A 24,318-nucleotide genomic window follows, 5' to 3' on the forward strand; every position below is an offset into this window, starting at 1 on the left:
TTTTCTTTTTTTTCTTTTTTTTTGCCAGCTCTTCTGTAGCAAAGCCTGTTGGCTGGGTGAGCAGAATTATTTATGGCCAATGCATCATGGCCAGGAATCAGGCAGAAGATCAGACAGCTGCTACACACTCTCACAAAGCTGTAGTGACATACCCCAGCCCAAGCTGAGAAACATCATATTGCTGCAACCTTCCCTGGGATAACATCCAGAAGGGAGAGCATTACTGGAGCAAGAGCAATGGTTACTGTGTCAAAACCAGCTGCCAACCTGAGAAGATTAAACTAATGAATGACACAAAGAATCCATTCTACCTTGTTTCTCACCTTCCTCTTAAAATCTTCCCCTCCAGCCCCACACTGCCAAGAGACCAAGACCTGTTGTTGAGATAACAAGAACTAAAAGGCTTACAAGGTGTTATACAGGATGGCATGGTTGAGATCCAAAAAAGCACTTAGGCACCTCAGAAGCCATTTAGGCCACATCCAGGAGATTCTAGAATGCTATTCCCCAACAACACATTCCCCTACAAAACATTTAATCCATGTATTCTCAACAGAGAATGCCTACAGTTCTGCTATGGCACATACCAAGTGGGACAGCAGCACTGATTGCAGCAGCCACAGCCACGCTCTCTTCAAAGGACAGGCCTGGTGGTCCTAGCCCTTGCCCAGGAATATGGGAGTTCTGCTCGCCTGTAAAGTTCAAAGCCATCTTTCCCCAGAAGTGCTCTAACTTCTACCTAGAAGCCAGCCTTGGGCTCTCAATGAACAATTTGAGGGTGCTGCAGCGACTGGAACGGGCTCAGGCACGTGTGCCACAGAGCGTGCAGGCTGCTTAGACTTCCAAGGCAACCAGAACATGAATGTCACACCAACCAGAGCAGTGTACCTGGTTGGTTTCAATTCAGATGCCCACACGTAGACATCCAGTGCCATTTAAGATGTCCTTGAGTATCCTGCCTGGTCTCCAGATCCCACTCTAAAAGCACGAGTCTCCTGTGTCACAGCTGCAGATATCTTGGCCACCTTACAGCACCTATTAACACAACACATGCCTCCTTTAGGCAAATGAGTCAAGTGCCTGGCAAGTTGAGGCATCTCCAAAAGATGGCACTCCAAGGATGGTTGTGGTCTCACGTGACCAGTGTAAGTCATCGGTTCTGGTCTCGCATGACCTGTTTTACATGTCTCACGCTTTCATTAAATCAAGTCCCATGCCTTTATTAAGTCAAGCTCCAAATCCTTATCCTGCATAACTAGTGAGCTCCGAGACAGCCCATAAAAATATACGCCAAACAAAACACTTACCCCCACAAAGGCTTCAGGGAAACTCAGCTGGAAACCGATGCTTTGTTCCAAGAGTAGCCAACCCCAGGCAGAACTTTGCTGGAGAAGCTTCCAAAGAATAATACTCTGAATACGCTGACAGAGCTCAACAGCAACAGGATGAGGCATTCAAATGAACAGGAAACATGATTATTTACGTCAGTCACAATTCCGTGCTTGGCGAGATTTGGTGGTGTAAACGTCTGTGTGAATGTCTTGGACAGCAGAAGTGCCAGGGGAATGCTTCTTCAGCTGAGCGTCTGTGCTCACCCACACCCCGGGGAGTGCGTGTACCAACAGCAGCACCTTCTCCCTACACGTATGGCTGCAGGTGATCGCTGAAAAATGATGATTCAGCGTTGCAGTTACACAGACAGGTGACACATGAGGAAGTTTAGGGCTGAAGACTGTTTCTTCTGGTGGCCTGAACCTCTATCCTTGATTTTTATGCGACTCTCCCTTCCACAAACACGATTGCCTCTAATTTGCCCTGCTTCTGATTTGTTTTGTGCAGTTATGGAAGAATGGCAGCCACCTGAGGACTTAAGTGCAGGGTATCTGTGGGTCCCAGGTGCTCTGTTACGCACCTGCACCTTTCTATCATCTGCTCACAAGGCAGAAACATCATAGAATAGAATCACGGAATCATAAAATTATAGAATCATTTAGGTTAAAAAAGACCTTTAAGATCAAGTCCAACTGTAAACCAAACACTTCCGAGTCCACCACTAAACCATGTCCCTAAGTGCCACATCTACACGCCCTTTTAATATCTCCAGGGATGGTGACTCAATCATGTGCTGAAGTGACCAACCACGTGCCGTGAGTCACTAACTATTGGAAAGGTATTTATTCTATTAAAGGCAAAACAATGCTGAAATCCATAAGGTATTTATGACTTGAGGCAATGAATCTACACAACACAGCTCACTGTAGACCTAGGATCCAGGAGGAGTTTGACTGCAGCAACACAGTGCCACATTTCCAACGGGATCCACTCACTCTGATCAGGCCCAATATGGATGCAGTTACTGTGCTTCCAGACCCAGCACAGGTGTCTCCACACCCCTGGGATAAATACACTCCTTATGGCAGACAAAACTGAGTATTCCAGGTTTTGGTGCATGGTTGGAAACACTATCATCAATACGTTGCAGCCTCTAGGTGAGTGTCACCAGATCTCACTCCTCCTGGAACCAGCTAGGTGTCTCCATTGATCTTCAATACCCCATAAAGTCCTTCCATATAACTTGTCTTACCCAAAACAATGAAAATTGGATGTCACAATATCCCTTACAGATTCAAACAGCAGAACCTGGTTTTCTTCATGTAAGAATCAGACAGTAGATATTCGCACAGCTTTCCATCACAATGCAAGGGACAAAGCTGGAGAGACAAGCTGCCCTTGTAGGTGAAATTCACAATAAGGCCTTCATTTGCTCTTTGTCGAAATCTTGACAGATACTTAGATTGCTGCGATTATTCAATGGGCTTGGAAAGAGCCAGGGAAAGGCAACAAACCTCAATGGTCTGCTTTGCAATTTAATGGCTTTCCCTTTTCTGTTTGTGCAATTACTCAGAGAAACCTAACCCTTCCCCAAGCCTTCACCTTTGATCAGAGCAGGTATCAAATGCTGTTTGGCTTAGGTACATTTTGTGCTTGTTTCTTATGCAAATCCAAACTACTATACACCAGCTGGCACTTCTGCCAAATTTGTTTCGTGGATTTCATTCTGTTTTCTACCTTTCACCTAAAAGGGGTATTATGTACATGGAGATTACTTTTCTGTGAGAAGATAGTGAGAGATTTATTTTCTTTCAAAAATTATGGGACGAGATCCATCTTGGAGTAATTCCACTGAAACCCGTAGCCTTACACCAATGATTATTTAATTACATTATTTGCCAAAAATCATCAGAACAAAGCTAACCTGTGTTTCAAGCACTTTGTTAATGTTACAGCGAGCTATGAGCACTTACATCATTTTTAGCAAGGCATTAACGCTATGTCTAATCAAGGTTAGCCAAATATCTCATGCTCCAAATGAGCCCTTTATGGGCAGACCTGAGAGACCAAGTCCAACCCCAGGGCTGAATCTGACCCCTTGAGCTTCAAGAATTGGTTTGTACAAGGTCCTGAGGCTTTTCTCATGCCCAAAGGCACAAGCTTTCTCCTGCAAACCCTCCCCTTGCTTTTGGGCTGTATATACTTGAAAACAGCATGGCTCATAAGGTCTCACCAGTCCCTAGGTTCAGGTTCCAGACCAAGTACACGCTCACACACACAGAAACACAAAAATAAGTAAACATTTACCCTTTCTCTATTCAGTCAGAGTTGGGCTTTGGGAATCACATTTGGGTCTGCTGAAGGACTTGGGGTTAGGACATAAAACAGACACCTGGAGTTAAATCTTCCTTATTTTAGGATTTCTGATGAGGATAATCCCTAGTTAGGTCCCACCAAATCATTTATGAGCTTTGGTTCTCGTTCAGGGGATTATTCTTTAATTCAATTAAAATAACAACAAACCCTACCGATGGATTTTATCCATGTGTACATCTTTAAGTAATCTCATTTAAATCAGAATGTGACGGTTTGCAGGATATATACCTTTCTTTATAGTTTTGGATCAGTTCACAAGCAGCAGAAGTCACCCTAATTATTTATAAATGTTTTTTGTCATTGTAGATTCAGCCTCACATGATCATTGCTGGGTGAGAGCTGGCATCCCTTACAATGCACAGTGTAGTCATGGCCATGTTTTGCTGATGCCATCTGGCTTGTGACACTCCTGTAGTCTGGATTTAGAGCAGTGAATGTTCTCCTGAAGGTATGCCCAGAAGTTTCACCCACAGGAGCACCCACACAAGAACTGCAAATTCATTACCCAGCGTCTCAGACTAATGATAGGGCCACTGTGCTCTTCATCCCACTCCCTCCTCCCTCAAAAACACCAGACTAATGACAACTGGAACAGCTTTACTACTGCATAACCCCAAGTGCCAAAAGCTGCTTGAGAAAGGGCAGACCTGCACCATAACCCTGCCATGGATGGGGCAGAATGAGGCTGTGTCCATTAGGAAAGCTCCAGAGAAGGAGACACCAAAATCATCTCTGAGGAGCCCCCCAGGCAAAGCCAGTGAGGTCCTCTGTGTTTTGTGACTCAAGCCAGAGATTAGGCCATACATAACAGCTCTAGGATCTAGGGTGGACACACACATGCCCAAAGCTGAGGCCATCCCAGTTTACATGGCAAGACTGGTCATGGCCCACATTTTTTATGCAGGCATGTATGAGAGCAGCAGCACATCCAACTCCTTTTTCTGGGCCTATCACTAAATCCTAACACAAACAGGATGTAACTGGTCACCAGAAAAATTTACTAGCTGACCAAGACTGTCACATGGCAACCACATGACTGATGGTCATATGAAGAGCAAATTTGTTTCATTTTCTGTGCTATGGTCAATTTTACACATTTTATAGTGTAATATTTAATGTGTATCACATAGTCTTATACACATATAGTATTATGCATTATTATTATATATCACGATACTTCGGTTTATGTACGGTCCTATCTAAACTCAGATTACATGCCTGTGAACTTTTAGAAAAATAAGTAAATAAAACAACCCCAAAGGTGGTATATCAGCTGCAGAAATTACTTTTGCCTGTTTGACATTGTCAAGAAGCCATTCAAGAGAGGCACCTAATTCCTATAAATTCCTATAAATACATTTTCACTGAATCCTAGAAGGCAGTTGTTGTTTAACCTCTGCAGAAAATCTACATTTCCCTAATTCACTGGTAAAAGAAACATTCGTGCCAGTTATATACCTTTAGCAGGTTTCTGTTCAATTATTTTCAAGATCTGTAAAAAGCCACCATGGAAAGACTTTTTTTAAAAAAATCAAATAGCAGCAACACAGTCCCATCTAGGGGAAGAGAACTGCTTTTCTATAACTCTTTTTTTTTTTCTCCCACACTGGACAATACTGGCGGGTTGAGATTTAACCAGAGATGGGCTCCTTTTACAAGATTGCTTATATAAAGCGAAGATAATGCCAGCTGGGTTCATTTGAAAGAAGACATCTTGGGAAGAGCCGACAGTGGAGCTTTTGGAATAAGACTGGAATGAAGATCTGAAATACTTAGCCTCTTCCTGTCTCGTAGGTATTATACTTTATTTCTTGTAGAATGCATAGGATTATAGTTAGAAGGAACTGTCACTGAAATTTACTGCATGAGCTTTTTATAAATATAGATTTTTTAATAGAGGCTGAGAGAAAATGTTGAAATTGATTCTCTTCTTTGGAAATACTTAATCAGGAAGATTTTCTTTTTCTTTACCTAAATGATATTTGTTACTTCTGACAGTCTGCTCAGTGATGTGTGTTTGAGGGCAGGCACCGAAGAGTGTCCACAAAGGGAAAATATGAGAACTCCAGTCCCAGTCCCACAGGCTATACGTGCTTCTCCCTGTGGGAAACAGCTTGCAGGTTTGAGGCCTGAAGTAGAAATGTAAATTACTGCTAGGTATGTTTTCCTGACAATGCAACAGTCAGCCGTAAAGGAGAAAATGCGTAATTTACCAAAACTGAGCAACATGAAGTTAAGATTATATATATCAGGATAGCCATCAACATAGAGAATAGTTTCAGCATTAAATTTAAAAGCATAGTATGTGTTATTGCACCATTTTTCTTCTAGTAATTTCTATTCTCTCTTTTTTCATATCCCATCATTTCAGTTCCACTTGGTTATGCTAACAATTTAGATTTAGACTCCTTACAAGAACAAAGAAAACCTAGAATAATTCAAAGCCACCACTAAACTGAAAGAGCAAAATAGTCACAATAGTGACCCAGTGATAATAACCATCTTGGAAATATTTATCCTGTAGATGCAATTAAGTTGGGCGACAGAATATCAGCAATGTTATTTGTTTCTCTCTGTAGCTACAGTTTTGGGTCTGCAGCCAATGTGGGTTTTTTATTTCCAATTTTGAAGACAATTTCAGCTTTTATTCCCTGTGTCCTCAGATCACTGCAAGAAATGGTGACTCTTACTATTTATCTGCTGGTCATCTTGGCTCGAGCTCTTGCAGGGCCTTGCAGTCCAAATAAAGCAGGTAAAATAACTTAAGTCTCCTATAACCTTCTCTTGTAATTAACCTCCCAAAGTTTATTTTTTCTATTTGAAAGTGGAAAGATTTTTCTTCAGAAATGTAAACTGTGGATTTTGGAGACCTAATTCTTACATTTCTGTTATTGAGCTGCAATCAGTGACTAGTGGTGAATGAATGTGCTGGGCTGAACTGCTGAACCACTCCGCTATATTAAGCAACAAAACCCAGAAATCATTGATGCTAAAGCCCTACTTGCACACTGATTCCTGCCTAGAAACTCAAATGACCTGGTGCCAGACAACCCTGTAACATAGAATTCACCACAATTAAGAAATGTGCTTTGGAAATGAGTTGGAATATGCCTCGATATAGAGTGTTTGCTTTGTATGCATGTAACTGCTTTCCGTTTACTGCCAGTCATTTCTTGGTGTATCTATCTAAAATATTTGGCCCTCTAGCCACTTGTTCCAGTACCTTCATTTGCAAAAGCAGTTTCTCTGAACTGCAGAAATTTTCACAGTTGTAAAGTCCCCAGAGTTACAAATCTGACCATCCCAAGCAGAACCAGCCTGCGTGTGCTGAAGGGCTGCTGACCAGAAAGGAGCTGGTTGTTAAGGTCCCTGTTTGACTTTCCCTGAGTATTCCCTGACCTTCTACAGACACACAAAGGCTGCAAAATCAGGCTTTTGTCATAAAACTGAGGGTGTCAAGGGCTTTAAAAGAAATAATTGAATAATTCCAGGCAGGGTGTCTTTTTCTGACTGCAGTAATTAGAAGTCTTTCTCAATTTTCAGGTCACTAATGGTTAGTCAATATTTGCCCTTTAAATTCCCCTCAGACATTCAAATTTGCACTGCCCGATTCTCTTTGAAAAATGTCCAATTCTGCTATCGTGAAGCAATCAGTCTGTAAGTTATGGTGTTCAATATTCACGGTTCTATTAGCAATCCCCATGTTTGGAAACATTGCACTGCGATTAATCATTGCCGTTAACAGAGCTAGGATTTCGGTTCATTTACTGTTGCCATTAACAGGGCTAGGCTTCAGCTCATTTGTGATGGCCACTAACAGCACTAGGTTCATTTTTAGACCTTACTTTTTAACTTGAGAATTCTAAAAATGCGGTTTGTGCTGGCACTGCAATGCCAGAGCGAGGAGAGAAAGGGCAGAACAGGTATCATGGCCTAGATCACAGAATCACAGAATGCTATGGGGTTGGAAGGGACCTCTGGAGATCATCTAGTCCAACCCCCCTGCCAGAGCAGGTCCACCCAGAGCAGGTTGCACAGGAACGTGTCCAGGCAGGTTCTGAATGTCTCCAGAGAAGGAGACTCCACCACCTCCTGGGATCCCTAGATCTGATGCCGCTACACAGAGGTGCACATCTACTACAGCCTAACAAAAAACTTCACGGGTAGTATTTTCACAGAGTCAGTGGTGTTGCAGAAGCCAGTTCTGCAGCATCATCTGACAGATTTCAGTGCAGCAGTTTTTCACTCCCGGTTTCTCAGCAGTGTCTCTGCTCCTCAATCAGCTATTCCAGAAATACACAAAATTTACATGAAGTTCTGCATTGATTACAAGGCAAAGGCCAAACTCTTCCAAAGAGGACAGAATTTAACAACCCAAAGGTCAGTTTTGTGTAGCAAGAGCTGCTCACGTTAGGGGGCCTTCCAGCACACACTCCGGCTCACAGAAGTTTAATCCCAAAGGAAAGTCGGTGTGCAGACCTACCTTTTGGAAAGAAAAAAACCACTGAGTATACTCTAGGTATATTATTTTCCTTTCAGATGTAATTCTGGTGTACTGCTATCCTAAAACCATCATTACCAAAATTCCGGAGTGTCCTTACGGATGGGAGGTTAACCAGCTGGCACTTGGTGGCATTTGCTACAATGGGATCCACGATTCAGGATATTACCAGTTCACAATCCCGGACCTGTCACCTAAAAACAAATCATACTGTGGGACGCAGTCAGAGGTAAGACTATCCAGGTCAGCATTTCTGAGCTGGACTTAGAAATCAACTGGACTCACTTGAGGGAGTCCAGTTTGCTTCATCTTTTGGTGGGCTTTAAGTACTGATGGAAGGAGGAGACAAACTCCAGCATCAGGGAGAAGGAAAAATCAAATAGTCACGCCTTGTATCTACAGGCAAAACACTCTCAGGCTTAGTGATATTAGTCTGTGTTGCACCCATATCACACAGAACATATCTATAGTAAGGCATATGTATAGGCAGAACAGAATACAAAGAGCTACAAAACCATGTTTCCTTGGGGGTGGTGTTTTGTCACCAGATCGACCCTTCCCATTTCAAAGTATGAAGTTGTTCCTGATGCCTCAAAGACTCAGTCCTGCCTACATTTCTCTGTCTCGCCACCCACAGTTCAAGAACCCCGTTTATCACTTCTACAACTCCATCGTCTCCAACGACACGTCGGTAATTGTGAAGAGCCAGCCTGTGAATTACTCCTTCACCTGCACATACAATGCCAACTACCTGGTGAATCAGGCTGCCTTTGACCAAAGGTATGTCCTCATCTGGGAGCACCCCTCACCCCATCTTCAGCACCACCTCTCACTCATACACAAACTTTGTTGTGTCCTCAGGGTGGCCACCGTCCACGTGAAGAATGGGAGCTCCGGCTCATTTGAAAGTCAGTTGTCCCTCAACTTCTACTCCGTAAGTGCTCTTTGCCACCTGGCTTTTCTCCTTCACCTTCCACGGGCTTCAGCCTAAGAGCTGGAAAAAAACAGGGCTGTTTCTCCTGGCTTCTGTGTGTCACGGAGCACATTCATAATTACAGTGGGGTTTGCAGGGGTCCTTGCTTCTGCTGATTAATGGGGATATACTTGAACCCAACAGAGCAGACATATGCCAACTCTTCTTTCAATCCCTCCAAATCAGGCAGATTTTTCTGCTGAGATACACATTTCTGACAGGTTTTATAAAAGAAAGCAAAACTAGTTTGTAGTCCTGCTCAAAGACCGGCACGCATCTGGGTGAGGGTGGCAGAGCCCTGGAAGAGGCTGCCCAGAGAGGGGGTGGAGTCTCCTTCTCTGGAGACATTCAAAAACCACCCAGACAAGTTCCTGTGCAACCTGCTCTGGGTGGACCTGCTTTGGCAGGGGGGTTGGACTAGATGATCTCCAGAGGTCCCTTCCAACCCCATATCATTCTGTGATCTGTGGGCACCACTGCTACCCCACGGTCACTATAGATACAGCAAAGCTCCATCCATCTCTCTTGCAGTCTTCTTCCTGGTCCTCTCCCCTGATGGATATTTCCTGTTCCCCAAGAGATCTTTAGGTCATGCTAGAATTTTGTTTCCAACAAAATATCACCCCTGCATATTAGGCCAATCTTTTGGAACATCTCTCTCCTCCCCACAGCTCCTGGAGACTTTTTTCCAGCAAAGCACAGTCCAAAAGCACCAAAGCCGCCTCTCTCTTTTAGCAGAGCTAGAAAAAGCACAACTCATAACATGCTGTGTGAGATTTACAGGCCAGCCAGAGGGAGTATTTAGCACTGGTGGACTGATGGAAATCTCTCCCTTGACACCCTGCCTTTTGGGCACCAATTGATCAACTAAACATTTTAGCAGCTTTATCACGTGAAAACCCACGTGGTCTATTTTTGTGATATATGGCACACCGGTAGTGTACCCTGGCAAGGCACCACACTGCTCCTGTCAACTCCTGACAGAATGGCTGCAAAAACAAGTGGCAGACAGTGAGCAATGGATCTCTGGCAATTTTTTTTTTTTTTCTGGCCGAATGACTGTTTTGTTCTAATGGCCATGAGGCTCCCAGGAGTCAAGGAGGGAGTGGATGAACTGTAACTAATACATTTTCCCACTGAGCACAAGCACAGAACAAGCTCAGAAAGCTAATGGACCACTCCTTTGTTACTTTGATCACATTCTCACTGGGGAGAAAAGGTTCATTTCAATGAATTATTTTTTTTTTTCTGCCAAAATGGGCATAAAAAATTTATTCTCCCATACTTTCAGGTGTTTCGTGTGCCTATTTCCTCACGCAGAAGCAGTGCCCAAGCTGCAGTGTAATCCAGGGGAAACACTCGAGTCTCCCCTACCCTTTAGTCTGTGACACGACACACCGTTAACAGCAAAAGGCTGGGGTGCAGCATGAAGGGCTGGAGCCTGGATGGAAATCAGACCTTCAGCAACGAAACCTGTTGCAAAGAAAAGCAAGACAGCACCCTTAAAGCAGCATAGAGCAATAGAATTTGGAAAAAGCAGCACTATATCAGGTTCAACTCAATTTAGCACAAGGATTGATAGAAGTTCTGTGACAGGGCTTCTGCAAGTTCTCTCCTTTGGGAGAAATATTTGGTTAAATGAGAATTTCTCAGGGCACTTAACAGCCATGGATCATTAATCTAAACACAGCCTCGAGCCTTAACTTCAGTGCATCCAATCCATCAGATGCTGCAGTGGGAATACTGTAGTGCCTCACGGCCACCTCACCATGTAGGTGAGGAAAGGTGCATAAGAAAATCAGTACCAGGGAACTGAGCAAGAATAGCAGGGAAAGATAGTCCCACAGCTCCAGAACTACATATACCCAAATCCTGCTGTGTGGATTTAACCAAGTAAACCAACGCTATGACTAAACATGATACTCTTTATATAGTTCTGGTGCTAGCTTCGTTATGACTCAAACTTGAGTATAAGAAGTTCCACTAAACGTGAGGAGGAACTTCTTTACTGTGAGGGTGGCAGAGCACTGGAACAGGCTGCCCAGAGAGGTGGTGGAGTCTCCGTCTCTGGAGACATTCAAAACCCACCTGGACAGGTTCCTGTGCGACCTGCTCTGGGTGGACCTGCTTTGGCAGGGGGTTGGACTAGGTGATCTCCAGAGGTCCCTTCCAACCCCATGTGATTCTATGATCTTATGCAATAAAAAGCAGTAAGATTTAAGCTCAGTACTTCAGTGTATTTGTAACCAAATTTTCTCAGCTGAGCACCACACACTGCACTACTTTTAGCAGGCTGGCTTTTTAGTGGATGAGTAACTAAGCTGGCAGAGCTCTTTCCACACACTTGTGTCCCCTCAGCTCTCACCGTGCTGGCCACCACAAATATAAAACACAAACTGCTGAACCTTTGCATGTGAGCGCATGATTTCTGCTTCTCTTCATTCCTTTCCTGATACATGGTCATCTCCCAGCCCCACTCCCATTCCTCACAGTCATCTCCAGTCTCTCAGTCCCACCAGCTTTCCCCACCACCTCTGGTGGACCAGAAGCAGCAGCAAGCTGCCTTCCCATGCATGCTGTGATATAACACATACCCAAATAACAACAAATTCTGTCAATTATCATTATAAGCTAAAAATAAACAAAAATATTTTTAAACTTGGGTTTGCAATAATCCTACTACTAGACGTAGAGCTTGGAGCTCCAGACTTTAGGAGTCCATCTCTCCAGAGCTGTCTGAAGTTGCCACATTGCCTTTGCTTTGCATGTTACTAGTAATGTGTGATGCTCTTCTCTTTGTCTTTCAAAGAATGCGAAGTTTTCAAGTATAAAAGAAGCCCCTTTCATCGTTGAAACATCAGAAATTGGTTCTGACATATTCGCTGGAGTGGAAGCTAAGGGCTTAAGTGACAGGTAGGCAAGGGAAGGGGTAATTAATAAACTGGCAATCATGACATTCCTTGCTAATCTGGGCTTTGTGTCTCCCCAGGTTCAAAGTTGTCCTCAACAACTGCTGGGCAACTCCCTCCTCTGAGTATTTCTACCAGATCCACTGGCCTCTGATCACCAAGGGGTAGGTGCTGGTGGGACCTGGGGGAACACCCCTGCCCAGCCCAGACCCAAGGATGAGGGAAAGCCGGGGACTGGGGGATAAGGGGGCAAAAGAGGGCCTGGTCCACAGCAGGGCAAACGCATCCATCAAACTGTGACCTCAGGAAACATTTCAATGAAGCCACGGAGGCTCTGACACTGCTTCTCCATACACAACACAGGTGTGCCACGGACAACTCCATCCTGGTGCACGAGAATGGGAAAACGAGCCGGGCCACGTTCCAGTTCAACGCTTTCCGCTTCCGTAACATCCCCAAGCTGTCCAAGGTCTGGCTGCACTGCGAGACCCACGTCTGCGACAGCGAGAAGTTCTCCTGCCCGGTGGTAAGACCTCCCCTCCCAGAGAAACACACGGTGCTAAATTTAGATGGAGGATGTGGAGACCTTCCTGAGGGCACGTCGGGTGCAGAGCCAGTGCCAGAGCTTTCAGTAGATGGAGCCACCACCATGCGTGAACCCGAGTGGCCAGCCGTGCACCCCGACCCCTGTCATGCCACAGGCGCTGGATGCCACATTGGGAAACTTGTTTAAATGTATTGAGAAATAAGGTAGACATTCGAAAACGCAGTTCTTGTCAATATCCCAGACTGCAGCCCTGTCTGACAAACAGTTACAGTTAAACAAAAGCCTGGAAAAAAAGAAAAAAAAAAAAAGGAGAAAGTAGAGCTTTTTCTATTGTAGCAAACAGAGGGCAGTGGGAGAGCCTGGCTCAAAGCACATCCCCAGTTGAACCAAACCTCCCAGTCTCCCTTCCCAGGGAAAGTCCTCCCCTCTCCCCTGCAGTAAGTTACTGCTCTTACAGCCATCCTGTTCTCATGAAATCCATACATTGACACCAGAGCAGGAGCTGAGGAGTAGGTTCTGGAGACCTGAGGTAGGAATAGGGTGGGGGTGAAATGCCGGTATTTGATTTAGCACAGGGAGGTGCACACTGCTTGCACCAACTGATGCAAGGGTGAGGGTTACTGAATTGTCTGTCTTTAAAGACTTCTCTCTCCCTCCTTCGGTAAATCAGAGCTTCACTATTCTTTCTCTCACACAATGAATAAGTCATTGCTATAAAATGAAGCCAGATCTTATTTAACCTGAAACTAAAGCCCAAAAATACTCCTTGGCCAACATACTGTCATTTCAGCAACCAAGTATTTTTTGCTGGAAAGCATCAATTCTGGTCAAACAAACTTTTATTTCTAAACCATTTCTCAGTCCAGGAGCCAAATTAAGATAGGAATTTATTACCCAGCCTCAGCACTAAGCAGAGGGCACTGATCTGTGCAAAACTTGCACGTTTGATAAAATTGCATTGTTAGAAATTCTAAGTTTCAAAGGTAAAAGAAAAAACTCCGGACTTAGATTTTGTTTGTTTTTAATGATTCCTTCAATTTTCCATCCAGCCACAGACCGAGGTTAAAAGAAAACACAAAACCAGTACTCCTTTCTGACACTGCTGCCAAACATCTACATCATCCTCACAGGCACAGGGTGAAATTCCCTGCTCACCCTCCAGCCAAGATAATTGCTCGATCAAGCTGTCATCCCCTGAGTCCACTCCCAACCCCAAAATGCAGCTGGTGGTCTGCTCCAGTTAAGCTTGAACCAAGCTGGGGGTCTATGCTTACAAGCAACTCATAACCAGAATTACCACACACTGAGTTTGTAAAAAAACATGCCCCCAGCTGGGGATCTGCAAAGGTCAGGAGATGGACAAGGACCTTTAATCTGTAGAACACAGACTCCAATACAGATCTTGTCAGCTGTGACAAGCGTCATTAGTGCTGGACATGAGATGATCTATATGGAAGGGATTTGATGCTTTCTGTTTCTACCCAATGGGCAACAATTATAATTAGCAATAAACAACAACAGAAGCCTTCACAGAGGTCACGGGTTAAATAGATGGAGCTCAGCTCCCCCCCGTCCTTCTTGACAGGAGGTTTGTTCAAGGCAGGGTGGAAAGGGCAGCCCAGGAGGACCTGTGATTAGCAAACAGACACCCATCTGGGCTCCTGCCATCTCACAACTGAAAAGAGCACTTACACTGACAGTCACCGTCAGGGCTGGGACACACCAAAATCCTCAGAAAATGCACTGCAAAGATTCCCCCTAAACTTCCCCTGCACCAAAAAACCCCGATAACTACAGGGGAAAAAATTCCCTAGAAAACATGCAGCAATATCGACACAGATTTCATTTCCTTGGTGGGAAACACGGGAGTTGGGTTTGTATTTTTCAATGAATTTTTTTGGTATCCATGGCTTTCTCTCTGATCTCTTGAGACATGTGACAAACGGAAACCGCGCATGGAGCAAACCGGAGGCGTCTTGGTGGCGGAGATCTCTGTACGCAGTAAGTGACTGGGCTCCTGGGGGCTTTCCCCCTTTGGGAACTGCTGGTGGCTCAGGAGGAAGCAGAAGGAGCCGTAGCCTTCTGCCAGAGCCCTTTCCCTCCTGGCAGCAGGAGTCTGGAACAGGAGTTGGTCCCCTCCAGGCTCAGGGCTCTGGCAGAAGAGCTCAGGGAAACCCTCCTCATTTACAAAGTGAGTAAAGGAACCCATTTGGCATTAATGATAAACGCCCAAACCACCTACAGACTGAGTTAGCAAGGTAAACTCTGCTCACCTGCACCTGACCTCAGGGACAGCCCAGACGGGCTCTGATAGATGGAATGGGACTGGGTCAGGCTTAGGAGCAGCAGGAGCGGGTTTGGTACCTCTGCATAACCCTAACTCTGGGAGATTAACCCTTCGTGCCTGCCCCTCCTGATACACAAATTGGACCACCATCATATTTTCTGATTATAAAACACCTATTTCCTCTAACTACTGCCTTCGGGAGGCACCAGGAATTTACCCCTGAGCTGGTTTAATTCTGTGGATCCACCACATCTTCCTTGGAAGAAGGGATGCCTAAGTCATGTTTTCACTAAAGCTTTTTATACCAGTTTATCAACTACATCCACACCAACCTGAAAGCCAATCTAAAATTGCAAATACACATAGAGCAGCATGATTACAATTCAGTATGTTGCACCAGTACAACCTCATCAATTTTAGAAGATAAGAGAACTGATGAGCTTTATAACTTCAGGCAGTAAAGTCAAGAGGAAGAAATATTCCAAATTTTAAACTGTGGCAAATGTTATCTGTTCTGCTTTTACAAAGCGCTCCAGTGCACTTTGCCCTCTTTTAAACATGCCATCCCAATGTTATCTTTTTCTCTTGTTTTATACAGGCAAAGGTTTATCCAGATTTTACACACTCTCAGGTAAATAGCAAAGTATGACAATGAAAATATCAAACCCAAATATGGATTTTGAGTGACTCTGTCAACATAAACCCCATCGCTCAAAGAAAGACCTAGTAAATTTGACAGAAATGGAAATATTTCAAAATCAAATTTTATTTCTCAACATTCTACACTTTGTTTTCCTCCTTTTGGCACACCCCTCACTCTGGACAATAAATTCATACCAATAAATTCCAATACTGAACACTCCTTCCTCTTATTTTCACACCCTCTTCCCAAAAGGAACACACATCCTTCAGTGGGTTAACAGAGATGTCTAAAAGCCTCTCTATTTAGAGGAGGTTTGAAAAAGCCCTTTCAAAGCCTATTTGTTAAAACTTGATATGGTGACAGAGCCACATTAGGGGCACGCAGTTGCATTGATAGGGTTGGGAAGAGAATGTGAAAGGCAGCTGCCAATGAAGCACTCACATTTGGTCTGTTTCTCTTGCAGATATCATCTTCCACCTACTCTTTGTGATTGGATTTTGTGCTGTTTTATTATAACGCAACCCAGCTGTGTTTCTTAACTTTTCCCAACCCTGTTTGGACCTGGACTTCTTTACCGAAGATGTTTATTTTACAGAGGAAAAAATGAAAGTCACAAAAAAATCCTTGTGCACCATTTTACCAGATAAATAAAACTTTCCATGAGCCTTGTGTCTTGAATACTGGAGAATCCCCAAGCACATTTGCCTCTCCCCAGTCTCTGCAGGCATTTTAAACTAGTGAAACCCCAAGGGTTATATATTCTGCCAATGCCTCCCTTTAAAGAGTTGCGATGCCAACAGTACTTGTTTCTGAACATAAGGATATGCAAACTCAGCATTTTTCAACACCAAACTTCCCTTCAGGGTCCCCCTTCCCTGCCAGTCTCAGTGTGGTACCAAACTCCCCTCCAGGCCTGGTTTTGCAAGGTCCTAGCTTCATGCCTGAAGCCTTTGAACAAGATGAAAACTAACCTAACATGTCAAGGATGGGAGAAAAAAAAAAAGCTTTTTATGTAGCAACAATTAGAAGGTCTTCTGAATTAATTACCTGACATTTCGTTCCTGCTTCTCAGCGTTGTCAGTATCGATTGGTTGGGTTAAGCAGAGTAGGACCCATGCTGTGGTAGGTACAACACTGTTAGGGGTAGGATGTCTTGCTGACTGGACAGGCTCAGAGCTGGAGAGCTGCATGGTGCGGATGTAAATTAAGCACATCTGAGGTTGGAAAACAAGCTAATGAGCTTTACACTTTCTCGGAGCCATAGCTGGTGTCAGATACAACAGGGTGCAGGTGCTCGCTCTGTACCTGAGTAACAACAGCTCTTCAATAGCGCTAAGAAGAAATCAGGAGAATGGGAAACCATGATTTCTAAAGAGCAGGAAATACCAGGACATGAAACAATTTCTCAGCAGGAGTGATGGGAGGTTATTTACTTCCAGTAATTACTAAAACAATATTGAACAAAACTCTTGAAAGTGTAAGAAACATTCCTAAGCCTTTTCCGTAAATCTTTCAAGATCCTAAATGGGAAATAAAGAAGAATGACTACAGCTGTTACACTTCCTATTAATGAACAGTGGGTGTACCTGTGTCTGTGCATATTGCAGCATAAGCACATTGAAGAATTTTTGCTATTGCTTTTAGAGAGGAAACCTCCTGAATAATGCTATTAAATTAAGGATTTTAAGCTCACTGTTCCTTTTGAAACCTCATTGTTATGAGATAACACATTGGTACAAGATGTGCACGTTACAGCTGCAGTTTTCAAATACACAGATTCCTCTGACCATGGACTGAATTTGCTCCTCGAGGTGTAATCTCAGTCCATGTGTATTTATAAGCAACTGAGAAAAATGAAGCTGTTGAGGAGCTGAAATGGTAGCAGACAGCATCCACCCTGGCAGCCGGCAGAAAAACGGTCAGTCCTGGTGGGGTGCATTTAGCCATTAAATACAACAGAGGGCACTCTCTGGACAGAATTGTCTGATTTGGACAGCCCAGACTCAGGAGCAGCTTTGTCACTTCAAAGCAATTCTTAGTGGCACAAGTTTGTAAAGCAGAGAGAGCTACTGAAAGTTTTGTGCACCACAGGAAATTTTGAAACCCTGCAGGTTTTTCTCCCCGATTTCCTATTTTGCCTCCCTTTCCCCTTCCCTCCTCCCACTAACACCCCAAGCTTCAACACCCCCTACCAAGTGGCTTTACCTTTTCCAATTCTTATCCTTGCCAAATGACACTAACACACCATCTTCTTCTCCAAAGCCTGTTCCTTTTGCTCTGCCTTCACAACAGTCGCTGCTCTCCTGTCACGGCTACTTCGTGCAGAAAGCCTTGAACGGAGTTTTCCTCGGTAGGTTGATTAATTTTCTTCCCAATTATGCAATAAGTGTTGCTTTGGAACAAACCTTGCAGGATTGCAGCAGCTGTGGAGTGTGCCTGCGAATTCCCAGGCCACCTCCCTGCCCAGCGTGGGACGGAGCCTCTGGGCACACATACCTGCTGTTGGGTTACTGTCCCGGCACGGCTGGGGGGGCAGGATGGGCAAAGCCCCACCACAGAGCCAAACCTGGATCGCTGTCTCCCTAGAGCCCAAAAATGGCTTATAGTTAAAAACAAGCAAACAAACCACAACTGAAAAACAGCTCCCAGAGGTGACTGAAAATATCGATCTGGCAAAGGCGGCAGCAACATCTGAACAGGTTGCAGCTCCAGAAGTGAACCACTTACTGTTCCTTAAGGAAGCACAAGCTGTCCATCCTAAATGGCACACACAAAAAATATGGATGGTAATTCACCTTCATTTTTCCTAATGTGCATATGGCTCATCACTATTTATTCTGCTAAATACTATTTACATTGCCAGTATCAGAAAATGCAGTGACTGCAAAAGATTCTAGCACAAGCTAACGCTTGATAGATATCATCATTTCAGATGCACTATAATGATGGATCTTTTTCAGCTGGTAAGATGTGAAGATGCTTGCCTTGATCTTAAAGTCTACCTCAAGCCTGGTGATGGAGATGAGGGGAAAGGAAGGTTAGTTACAGGGGGGACAGGTAATCAGTTTAAAACTCAACATTTGCTTTCCCAAAATTATGGTTTGGTTTTGTCCCAATTCTTCCTCCTATTTGGATGAACTCCAAGGAGGCGTGAGTTTTTATATGGTTTTTTCCCCTCAGTTTGGCATTGTAACACTGAAGCACGAGGCTACTGTGGTCCTGGCAAGAAGTAGGCGAGAAATAAACGCACACAGGTATCAAGATGGAAACAACACAAGCTGCAGCACAGTAGCACTAGTACAGTGACACACATTTACACAATGTTTTGTTCATTAAAGATGCTAAAGATGCAAGATTTTCTCTTGCAAATAGTAAACACCGTTAACCTGGGTGGTCTCTGTTTGACAGTCACTGCAGATGCAAATAACAATTAAGAAGGCCCAACCAAAATTGCCAATGAAAGAGTGAGTCAGATACAAGACAAAATCCTCAGAAGCACAAACCAGCAAGCGTGCCACCTATGCAAGTTGGTACTTTCCATCCTTGACACTCTATATTCAGTGTCCCCAAACAAGCAGTGCTGTGGCATTGTGATCCTCACTCCTGCCACCACAGGTCCCATGGTTAAAAAACAGGCTCTAAGACTGTGAAGTCAGAATTAATTATAATTAAGCATTATGTCTTATATCCTATGTTGGAATCCCACAATTTGAAATCCAAACTTGAGAAGCAATCCTCAGTGGCTGGTATCAGAGGACAAGCAGTTGATGCTGCTGCAGAGATGGTGCAGACCAGATGTGACCTGATACAGCCACACAGCACATCCCTGCGAGATCAGCCCTAAAAGGGGTGAAGCCACATCAGGACTGAAGCCTTTCTGTGGGGGGATCTCAGCTCAGTAGCACACCGAGTAAACATTGCATACGCTGCCAGAATTGGCAATATATTACACAATATAAACACAGGCAACCTCTCGGATCCAGACAGCATATATAGCAACTCCCTGTCTTAATCCTAACGTAAACACCAACTTCATCTCTTTATTCTGTAAAACCGTGACATTCTGTTTAAATGTCTCAGTCAGGAACAAGGAAAACCTCGACTTATCTCAGAATAGTATCATAAGAACCATGACTCGATGCATACAAAACAAATCATAGAAGTATATGGCCTGTATTAGGAGTGAAGCTCCCCACCCCATTCTGAAGATCAAATCTTTCAAAGTTATCTCCACCCAAAGGGCAGCTGTCACTCACAGGTGCAGAGGGAAAAATAGCTATTGATTGATTGGACTCCACAGCCCTTTCATGTAGCATATCACCGTGGTCCTGCAAAGGTCAAGTCCAGTGGCTTCAGAGAAATAAATAATAATTCTTGCAGTCAGGCACGCAAGGGGGACATGAGTGCCCTGAGCTCTTCTCAGAGGCTTCATTGCACCCTGAAGCACAGAGATCAGCCTGCTTCCCAAGACATTTTTCTTTATTTTGTTATTATAAGGAAAACCTAGTACCCATCTAATGTCTTAGCCTGATCTTCAAAAGCAATTACGCTAGAATTTAGAACTGGCACATGTCTAAGTGAAATGTTAAATTCCCCTATCTGAAGAGCAGCTGTTTGCATTGCAGGTGGCACTATGGTGTAACCTCTCTCCAGCCTTAACAGACTGATTCCCACATGGAGCAGCCTGTGTCTCCTGTCCTGCTGAACCTTCTCTGCGTGTGGTTTCATCCACAACACCCTCTTCCCACAGGCTGGCTCCCTCTGGGCATTTACACCCTGTGACACAAAACATTACTGGAAGGGATCCCACCCTGCTTCCCCTTATCCTCGCCTGCTCTAACTGGAAAATAACATCAGCATTTCATTTCAGGGAGCAAACAAACACTCCTAAGACACAGATGCTGAGGATGTGTATCGCTTTGACCTCCTTTTAAACAGACAATTAAGCCACAGTAGGTAGCACAGACTTGTCAGTAACATGGCCCTGAAATATGTTGTGAGAAGATCTAAATTGCACTCTGCTTTTCCAGGAGCACATTCGGCAGGGTCCAAGCGATGCCGTGCTGCACGACGGGAAGCGGGGAACGTAGATCCCATCCCTTGGTGAGCACCAACGCTGAGGTTTAATGCTGAAGCAGAGGGCTTATCACTGAGAAATGTTTGCACAGCACTATAAATTTACATGGTGATTAATAAGCCCTGATAAGAGCATTCTGAGCACTTCTCATTGTCTTCATGCCCAACACTTCTGTGCTCACACCTTATAGTGAATACCTCAAAGTACTCTAAAACCAGTAGTTGATTCAGCTGGAAAATTTAATCTTCCTTTTACAAGATGAGAAAAACTGAGGCAGAAAGAATGAAGTAAGTGGGTCACAGTAGGAGCACACATCAGGCTGGTACTCATTCCAGCCGAGGGGAATGTTACCTGAGTAACAGAAATAGTCACCAGGGAAAAATATTTCGCCTGATCTGCTACTTCTGAGGATGAATTCTGAACTGAGAAAGCTTGAAAATTTTGCATTCATTCAATAAATTATTAAATAGATAAATTTCACATACCCAGAAAATCAAGACAACAAATTTAAGGGTTCTGATGCACAATTTATTATGTACCTGGTGACCCAGAGTAACAAATCACAAGCACCCATAGCAAACATAAGGTAAAACTCAAAGGTTAATCACCTGCAGGTAGTTTAGACCAACAAGTTTTACCTCACACTTGTGACAGGTGTGCCACTGTGCCTCAATGGGTGACAGACCTTACCCTCTGATGTACCCAGACCTCCATCCCCAGCTCACGACCAGCCCAACTTGGGCTGTTCACCTGTGTGAAGGCCAAAAAGGCAGATTTAGCTTCTCTCAGAGTATATGGCCTATCTCAAAAGTAATCACAAAACTCAGGAATTTCACAGAAATAATAACTATTTTTAGAGTGTGGTTGATCTCACTTTGGACACGTAGGCCACTAGCCACCATATAAGCATTGCAGGTAGTTTCTAGCTTTAGCAACAAAAAGAGCACAGCTATACTTATTGCATATCTTAGATGTAAGGCCCAGGGTGCAAATAAATCTGAACATTCAGTCCTGCAATGACTATTTTTCAAAATGTAAAGAAAAGTGGGAGGGGGAAATACTGAAATTTTTTGAAGTTACTGTCCCTCACTGGACTACTGAAATTTTATTCAGTCTTTTTTTCATAGGAGAGATCTTCAACCACATCACAACTTCCTTGGGCAGACGAGGACATAGATTATAAAAATGCGTTTGCTACTAACCTTCCTATTGAGTTACAATAGCAAAGGTCCCTCTCCAAGGCCAGCAGAGGAGTCATGATGAAAGCTTTGCTATTCCATGACTATTTGCTCAATAGCCAGAAAGTACCAAACACCATGTGTTTTAAGGATGCTCTAGAAGAGGCCACAGAGGTCACTCAGGAGACTGACCACTTGAAGGGCGATGCTGAGAGAACACAAGTTGCAGCTCCACCAAGCAATGAGCTGCTCTCTCCAGTGAAGCCAGAGAGGAGGAGGAAAAGGGGTAATTTCTTTTGTGAGCACTGTTTCTTGTTCTCCATTTCCTTCATTTGCCCCGATTTGTTTTGGAAATAGGCAGAAGTTTTGGAAATAGGCAGAAGCATTTTCCAAAACTTCAGTAGGAATCAAGAAAAGCAACGCATAAAGATCACTGCCCATCATGCTGACCAATACTGTTCTCTATTTCTTCCCCTGTTTCTGATATTCCTTTGCATTCTCCATTGGCTTTTATTTCCTAATTTTAAGCTTGTTAGAGCACCGCTTTGGTTAGCAACACATTTGTACAGAGCATCAGTCAAAAAACCTAGGCAACATTGATGACAAGAGCTGATCTATCTTTTCTCTGCCACCAACTCCACCAGTCCCTCCAAACGATCAACATATTTTTCCAGTTTGCTCACCATGTTGTCCAAGATCCTAATGTGCCTACTGGGTCATGTACAATAAGGTCACAGTTGTTTATTGCCTGGCACCAAGCAACACAGCATACAGTGTATAGTTTCAGATTCCAGTAGCTTCCTCCTGGTGGCTGGATTTCATGGCAAGGGAGGGAACAACTTGCCTGTTCCATATTCCATGCCTTTTCATGAGGTGCCATAGTCTGATCATGCTTGGGTCTTCCTACCACATGTCTTTGCAGAATCTAAATACACAGCTAATTACTTAGTAATTTCTCATACTAGTTTAAAGGGTTAGCTTGCTGAAGGAAGAGATAATTTTTAAAGAAAATCATTTTCCCATCTGGCATAATTTAACACTGGCCTCACTGGAGCAGAATAAAGGTTCATCAATTCAAAAGCCTCCCTCTGACAGTGACCACCAGCAACTGCTTACAGAAACCTGTAAGCAGAACAGCAGAACATGTACACAGTGAATCTTGGGGTTCCCTATCACAACTATTGTAACCTACAGCTTTTTTGCAAGACACAAGGCTTGGCAACCTGGCCAAATTATAGAATCATGGAATGCTTTGGGTTGGATTCTCCTGTAGGTTATTCTATAATAGAACACTGAAAAATTGAAAGGAATAAAATGCAATTACTTGAGAGAAGGGGTTGCAGGGAGGGAAGGTCAGGGTTAGCTACTTTTATAGTAAGCACAACTGCAAAGGATGAGGCACTCTTACATGTTTTATCTTTTTAGCTTATTTTGTGGCTTTTTATATGTACTAAGATTAATGCGACCTATTTTGCTTCAAGAAGAGACTAGACAAATATTTGAAATGAGCAGGGACAACACTGACCAGAGATATAGAAAAGTAACGAAGAGGCACTCCATCCCCATGACGCCTGAAGCAACTACAGTCTGCAATAAAAAAAAAAAAAAAAAGACTAGCTTGCCATTTGGCTAATTAACATGACATCTGGTTTCAACTGGATATTAATTGCCTTCATTTCCTGCTTTAAACCACCAAACTGTCGTTGTGGGCCGTTCAGCAACTACTATTTCCCATCTCTACAGCAGCCACATTTGAGTGGTGAACAAACAACTCCTGCACATTTCACACGGTCTACAGAGCACTTTTGATACCTGTCAAGTGAACGGTACAACGTATTTGTGGTAATAAGCCTTTCACAAGTGAGCAAAACTCACCCTTCACGGCTTGCTTCTCTTGACCACTTTTTCCACAGAGAAGAAAATGACTCTCTGCTCTGTATTTTCATCCCAACAAGCTCTTAACATGGTGATGATCCTTGCATTGCACTTCTCCACACACACTGGGATGGTTGTAGGGATGAGTCCTTGATTCTGTTGATAATCTCTGAACACAGCAAGCAAGATTCATCATGATCCCAGGTCCTCATACAGATATTCTGGTTTTAGGATTACCCGTATTTGATTTAAAATGTGTATAACAAGAAAAGGGATGTGTCCTTCCCATAAAGGGTTTCAGCTCCCCACTTCGGAAAACTTTCAGGGAACCAGTAGGAATCAGTGCCAGAACTTACACAAATATGAACATTAAATAAAGAGAAATTGCCTTTTAAATACACAATGGACAAAAAGCTATCATGTGAGTGCTTTAAATACACTGCAGAGAAAGAGTGGCCATGGTTGCTGAAACACATATAGAACTGCCAAGGAATTTTGTGGAGCTACTTGAAATTTTGTGCATTGTGGAAGCAGGGGGGACTTGGAGGGGTGCATGTGTTTAGGTTTTTTGGTAATAGAGTTTACAACCAGTGATAGGGTCTCCATCTAGCATTAGAAAT

The 24,318-nt window shown here is 43.7% G+C and overlaps 1 protein-coding gene across 1 annotated transcript; it reads left to right on the top strand.

The window, feature by feature from the left end:
* The first annotated feature begins 5,393 nt into the window (after positions 1–5,393).
* On the top strand, positions 5,394–16,233 carry TECTB (tectorin beta). Its single transcript, XM_014958389.1, has 11 exons — positions 5,394–5,498; positions 6,372–6,460; positions 8,248–8,438; positions 8,847–8,989; positions 9,071–9,143; positions 11,992–12,095; positions 12,172–12,255; positions 12,455–12,617; positions 14,570–14,639; positions 15,524–15,556; positions 16,032–16,233. The coding sequence occupies exons 2-11, from the start codon at positions 6,385–6,387 to the stop codon at positions 16,082–16,084; spliced, it is 990 nt and encodes a 329-aa protein (XP_014813875.1). The 5' UTR covers positions 5,394–5,498; positions 6,372–6,384; the 3' UTR covers positions 16,085–16,233.
* The last annotated feature ends 8,085 nt before the right edge of the window (positions 16,234–24,318 follow it).

The sequence above is a fragment of the Calidris pugnax genome, unplaced genomic scaffold (genome assembly GCF_001431845.1).
Source record: "Calidris pugnax isolate Ruff unplaced genomic scaffold, ASM143184v1 scaffold4, whole genome shotgun sequence".
NCBI lineage: Eukaryota > Metazoa > Chordata > Aves > Charadriiformes > Scolopacidae > Calidris > Calidris pugnax.

What these genes read in the sequence shown, in the direction of transcription:
- TECTB (XM_014958389.1), top strand. Translation starts at nt 6,385, where the DNA reads ATGGTGACTCTTACTATTTATCTGCTGGTCATCTTGGCTCGAGCTCTT. An exon ending in TGGCCTCTGATCACCAAGGG is followed by an intron (nt 12,256 to 12,454) that starts GTAGGTGCTGGT and finishes TACACAACACAG; the next exon opens with GTGTGCCACGGACAACTCCA. An exon ending in CAGATTTTACACACTCTCAG is followed by an intron (nt 15,557 to 16,031) that starts GTAAATAGCAAA and finishes TTTCTCTTGCAG; the next exon opens with ATATCATCTTCCACCTACTC.